Source organism: Trifolium pratense, linkage group LG3 (genome assembly GCF_020283565.1).
Source record: "Trifolium pratense cultivar HEN17-A07 linkage group LG3, ARS_RC_1.1, whole genome shotgun sequence".
Taxonomy (NCBI): domain Eukaryota; kingdom Viridiplantae; phylum Streptophyta; class Magnoliopsida; order Fabales; family Fabaceae; genus Trifolium; species Trifolium pratense.
Window position 1 is genome coordinate 46404329 of NC_060061.1, and position 6479 is coordinate 46410807.

Here is a 6479-nt window from a genome sequence, read left to right on the forward strand (position 1 = left end):
AGTGAATTAAAATTAATTGATAAACTAGTTTGTCATAAGATTTTTTAGATAAATTTATCTTTCGTTTTCTAGTTTGTCATAATAAGATAACAACGTTAGAAAAATATACTTACATGAACATGACAATTTAGATAAGGATGAATGAGGGGCAATATAGTCTTTTGCAGTTACATAAAACAACAAAGAAACAACCGCGAAATATAAGCATAGGATCAACGAAAGTGTCATCATTCGTATCGTGAACAACAAGAAAACAACCCTTATTTGTCTGTCACTGTTATCGATTCCTCCTCCCTCCACCTTTTATCTTCTTCTTCTTCTTCATATTCCTTCTCTCACTACTCCTCACTCATCATCATTCAATCTTTCTTCCACCACTCGGTAATTCAATTCTCTCTCTCTTTTCTATCTTTCATTCATTTTTGTGTTCTTTTCTATATTTTAATTTGAATAATTTGTTCAAATCTTCATGCTTTAATCATTTTTCATTATTTTCTGTCTAAACATTCAATTTATAGTCATCTCATAGTTTAAGGACCAAATCCGAGGAATAATATTATTTTGGATTATCAATTTTAGGTCTGATTTTATAAATTTTTTAGTAATGACTTTGTTTTGGATTAGTTTATTCGAGGTTATCTACTGCCATAAATTTGGTGAGACCGGAAAAACATACGAAAAACAGCTTATGACAATTTTCATAACTTTTTTTCAGCTTATTTTCATAAGTTCTTCAATATAGTATGAAAATAGCTTTTATATCTATAAAAACAATTTATCTTTTTTATTTTTATTTATCTTTTATTTTTTTGATATAAAAATAGCTTATGTAATAAGCGCTTATGCTATAAGCTTCAAATAAGCTGTTTATCCAAATAGGCTCTAGCTATATTGCAATTTCCATTCACTGAGAAAAATAGATTTAAAGCACTTGAAAAAGTAATTGATACTTTATATGGTAGACATATGGTCAGGAATTTGAACTAAAATGAAAAGCTTAATTATAAATGAAATTTTTATTTTTATTTTTGTATTAGATTAGCTCATGTACCAAAAAAAAATGAAATTTTTATTCATGTACCAAAGGTTCCTCTTCCTGTTAGTGTGATGATTTTTTTCTTTATTTTCTAATACATGTTTGATACCATTGTTGGGCCGAGAGGGGCAGTCTCATGTCCCGCCTTCTCGGCCCAATGTGTACATACTAACAGCAGCATATCTTATCAATTTTCCAACTAACTTCCCCAATTAGCTCATAGCAACTTGTATTGTAGCATAGAGGAATTTTGAACAAACCACCATTGTTCTTACGATATATAGTACAAAGTGTGTGTTGTTAAATAGCGGTTATAGCACTGATGTGTAGCAGAATTCGAATAACCTGTTATGTTCCAAATGACTTCTTAGTTCATCTCGCCTTTTTCCAATTTATACAAGGATATTTTAATTTAGTTATTTGTTTTAATGAAAAGCACTTATTTTTCTCAAACTCTTGCAGAAAAAAGCAGAAGCATCACTGCTAGGACTAGTTACTTTCTTCTTCTCATTATATCCTTTTAAGACGAAGTTCCTGCGATCACTCTAGATTTTTTATCAAGTGTTTTTGCTTCTCCTCGGAAACTCGTCAACAATCTCACTCGATGTACTTGCTGAACAGATTTTGGTTTGGTAGTGCCACAAAGGCAACAGAGAATATGGATTCATCCATTGCTCAAGGACCAGACCATGACAGACCTGCACTAGGTCAAGAGTTTGCCCAGTTTGGTGCCGGCTGTTTTTGGAGTGTTGAGCTTTCCTTCCAGAGAGTGGCTGGGGTGACCAAGACCGAGGTTGGTTATAGCCAGGGACTTTTGCATAATCCTAGCTACTCGGATGTGTGTTCAGGGACCACAAGACACTCGGAGGTTGTCAGAGTCCAGTATGATCCTAAAGAATGTAGCTATGAGTCTCTACTTGATGCATTCTGGGCTAGACACGATCCTACCACACTGAATCGACAGGTACATATAAAGTTTGTTATTTGTTCTATTGACTTCCGGATTATCAGTGTATTCGTTTTGGTTTCTTAGCAATTAAGATTTCTTTAGAATTATCTAACGACTCCTAATAACAAGTTATAACCATTTTGTAATACTTGTTTGCGTCATTGCAAGTGCTAGTTTTTCCTTTTTTTAGATTGCAGTAAAGAACTAGTCGCTAAACTAGATATTACTTATCATAGATATACTTTACAACATCATTATCAATATCTTACAATGCGTGTGACTGTGAGTCATGTCTCGAACTCTAATTTGTATCGATTTTGAACATGAATCTCATCTTGAGTCCTGATACATGCGGAACCCTGATTCACTATCATGAATCCTAACTCATTTCGTATAGCAGGACACTTTTCTTTTGTCATTTGCTTTATGACTTAAATCTTGAATTATTTTGACGCTAGTAGATTATTTACAAGTTCTTACCAATATAGACCTCCAATAAAACTCATTAACATCGAGACTAACTAACTAGCTTGATATGGAATCATCCATATCTTTTATTACATTTGTATCTTCTTCTTTCTCTCATCATCAGAATCATTTGTTTCTTCGATTTTTCCCTTAAAACACACCAATTTTGCAAAAATTCTTTTCGACATTCAAATGCATCCATGTATGACTCCGAATATATGCACTCTTTACCTTAATTGTTAAGTAACCATTTGATCTTTCTATGTAACAGGGGAATGATGTGGGAACACAATACAGATCTGGAATATACTATTACACCCCTGAACAAGAGGAAGCAGCGCGAGAATCATTGGAACAACAACAAAAAAAGTTAAACAGGAAGATCGTTACTGAGATCCTTCCTGCTAAAAACTTCTACAAGGCAGAAGAGTATCATCAACAGTATCTTGAGAAAGGCGGTAGATTTGGTTACAAGCAATCTTCTTCCAAGGGATGCAATGATCCAATTCGATGCTACGGTTAATTAATATGCTCATCGCCACCAACTAGTTTAGATGTTGGAAGGATATAGTCTTATAGATAAGTATTTATTAATAAAACTAAGTTTCACACTACATACTCTATTGTATTTTTGGGTTGTTGAAGTTTTTTATCAAATGAGCCATGTAGTTGGTGTTTTCTATGTACAGTTTTATAATGAAGTGCTCTATAATATACCTTTAATTAGTGCCACTTTGAGTTATGATAACAATTATATAATTTAGAGATATTTTTCTAACACATCTCACTAGTTAGTGTCACATGTCACAGCTCACAGTGGAGACTTATGTGACAACTCCCAAGTCAATGTGTAGCTAGTGATGCAGCTTCATGGAACCTTCACAGCATTTTATATTAAGTCTCATATTGTGGCACGACGGTTTCGCTGCAAACTTAGTTTCTCTCTTAATCCAATGAGTTTGCAGCGAACCATACTATGCTGCCACCGTAAAGGATCTATATACGATTAGGAGTGTTCAAATCAAAATCGATTCAAATGAATGCCACTGCTGAATATGACTGCAGTGGCGGCATAAACCATATCTAGAGTTGTTAGACTGAGATAAATAATCTAATGTTTATCACTTAGTACAACAGTTTTGCAATGAATTGTACTACTGTGTAACCACGACAGAGGAACCACAAATTTTTCTCTTAAATGTGAATCCTTTGCGGTGGTCACACAGTGCCGCCAGCTTCAGATCAGATAAATAATTAATTTGTCTCTTTCTTAATCCAATGGCTCTGCAACATTATGTAGCTAGCTGGTTGAGAGAATAGGCAAGAATCCATACAATTGATGATGATGGTGATGATGATGATGATGATGAAGAATCCACAGAATTTAGGATTTTCATTATTGGATTGTTTGACAACCATGTATCCTCAACGTTTCAAATGAATGAACTTGTAATTAGGCATGGCAACTGGTATCCCAATATCTATTGCCATGTCTAAATATGTGAAGTGTGACTTTCACGTCTAGGACTAAATATGTGAAGTGTGACTCAAATAAACTTATAAACATCAATGAAGCATTACTTATTTTATCATTAATCATTAATATTATATTTATTATATTTCAATTTACCTCACTACTCTATTAACTTTTTTATCGACAAAATATTTAATAAATAAAAGTTATTCCGTCATAAAAATTACTCCCGCAACTATGTTAAGTTATAAGATTGACGTAGTAATTAAGAGAAAGGACGGGGGAAATCATGTTCTCGACCGTGTCTCTGAGAGACAATTGAGAGCGAGTGAAAGAATTAAAAAGTGGAGATAAAATGATCTCGATTCGATTTCTCAACTTGAATAATAACTAAAAAAAATTAACCAATCATGTTGTTCAGTAGTTATTGACGCTGGACTTAGTAGGAAGAAACACAGTTCGATCCTCCGCAACTACGATCGGGAGGGGACTAGAACACTTTGATGCATAACCGACCTCTGAATCCGATTTTGATAATAAAAGGGGCATAAGCCCAACTAAAAGAAAATTACATGTGATTAAACGGGGAAAGATACACCCCGACAATCATCAGCAAGAACCTGAATCAACTCTGGAGAAGGATGTTCATAAACTATAGAGTCCACGAGAGACATACAACCTATATTTGCTAATATATCCGCACACCGATTTGCTTCTCGATATACATGAATAATCTTAACATTCCACGAGTAATTCAACAATTCTTTAATCTTCTTAATTAGACTCCAACCAGCAGCACTGCCTAATTTTCCTTCTTGTAAACTACACACCACTACTTTAGAATCTAATTGAACCTCCAAGTGTCTCACACTATACTCTCTAGCTAGGCATAGGCCTTCATGAAGGCTCCATAATTCTGCCATATAAGCTGATGCAATGCCAAGGTTCCTCGAGAAACCATGTATCCAACGACCATTCTCATCATGCACTAAGCCACCACAACCTGTCAAGCCATCTATACCTTTCGCCGCTCCATCCGTATTCAAACAATACCAACCATGCGTTGGTGCTTTCCAAGAAATATTAGTGATGGTGCTATGAGCTCGAATATGCATGATCGGTTGAATTTGACACGTATTGCAAAATTGTAATCCACGGCTGCATAAGACTAATAAAAATGAGGATCATGTACTCGCTCATTCCTCCAACACCAAAACCAATAACACGTCCGAAGCAGATAAATTGGTTAAGTGGGTCGGATACTCATGATGAAAACTAAAAATAATGTGGACCATGTAGAGCCTCGTAGGTTATTATTATGAGAATTTCATCAAAACTCCTTTGTCTATTGTATGGGTGGTCATGTCTATGTATGCTTAGACATAATGAAACATATACTAATGTGACTTGCTCGTTAAATTAATCTCTTAAAATGAATGAGGGTTAGTAGCCGTTAGCTACTTTTTTTATAGTTTAAAGACCACCTAGATCTAAATAATCACTCCTATATGAATAAAAAAATGCTGAAGCTATGAATAATATAAAATACTTAAGCTATTGATGCTCTTCATACAACAAAGCAAGGCTCCACCCGTCAAAAGAAAAATACAACAAGGCTCGGCTCCGATAACAAAAATGCTGCAATAAATTATGTAACAATCTACTACTAATATATTAAAGTCAATTAACACCAAAGTTATTAATTTATCTTATTATTTTTAATTATGTTGTAAGTTTTATATCCTTCTTCACTAAAAAAATATAGAAATCTATAAGATAAAAATATAATAAAAAGATGATATGCTTAAAAATAGGAATAAAACATATTATAATTAGGAACAAAATAGAATAATATATTGATGCTTAAAATAGGAATAAAAAAAACTACAGTATAAAAAAAAATCAATATTTGCATAAAAATAGGAATATACAAACATAAACAATATTTCTCATAAAAAAACAATATTATCACCAAATTTACTACTAATTTTTAATAATAATATAATAAAGTTATTATTAAAAAAATACAATAACAAAGTTTTTTTTAACAATATAATAATAAAGTTATTATAAAAAAATATAATAAAGTTAATTACTATCAAATTTACTAAATTACACTAAATATTCCTAATCAAATTTCTAATTGTTTTATTAAAAAATATACACGGACCATTATTTATCATTGATAATTTAATCATTTAAATAAGTTTTACAAGAAATAACACAATAAAATAGTTTCACTTATAATATTATATAATAAATTTTTAAATGTTATTCTAAATAAACACGGGTCTTAACTAGTTTTTATTATAAGTCTTTTTTTTTCAAAGCATTTTAATGGTTATAAATTTTAGTGGATAAGTAGCATGTTGAAAATTGAATTTCGACTCCTACATATAAAATGTGATGTCTATCGATTGAATTAAATCAAATTATTGATTAATTAAATTGTCGTGAAAAATGAAAAATAGTGATTGATTGAGAAATTTCAAGTTTCAACGGATGAGCATGGCACAAAATAAAAGTTGGGATTTTTGGCAAGAAACTCATGT

The 6479-nt window shown here is 32.3% G+C and overlaps 1 protein-coding gene across 3 annotated transcripts; it reads left to right on the plus strand.

Moving 5' to 3' along the window:
- The first annotated feature begins 224 nt into the window (after positions 1–224).
- LOC123917151 (peptide methionine sulfoxide reductase-like) lies at positions 225–3231 on the plus strand. Of its 3 annotated transcripts, XM_045968798.1 has the most exons (4): positions 225–381; positions 1499–1528; positions 1658–2000; positions 2725–3231. In XM_045968798.1, exons 3-4 carry the CDS (start codon positions 1695–1697, stop codon positions 2974–2976), a joined length of 558 nt encoding a protein of 185 aa, XP_045824754.1. In that variant the 5' UTR covers positions 225–381; positions 1499–1528; positions 1658–1694; the 3' UTR covers positions 2977–3231. The 3 variants fall into 3 exon arrangements, with proteins under 3 accessions (XP_045824754.1, XP_045824752.1, XP_045824753.1); XM_045968796.1 differs by having other exon boundaries at positions 1499–2000; XM_045968797.1 differs by lacking the exon at positions 1499–1528 and having other exon boundaries at positions 226–381; positions 1618–2000.
- Positions 3232–6479: the final 3248 nt, after the last annotated feature.

Bases quoted from the DNA above. Each gene is read 5' to 3' on its own strand.
- LOC123917151 (XM_045968796.1), top strand. From the start codon at position 1,641: ATGTACTTGCTGAACAGATTTTGGTTTGGTAGTGCCACAAAGGCAACA. The intron at 2,001-2,724 runs GTACATATAAAG...TCTATGTAACAG, and splicing joins CTACCACACTGAATCGACAG to GGGAATGATGTGGGAACACA.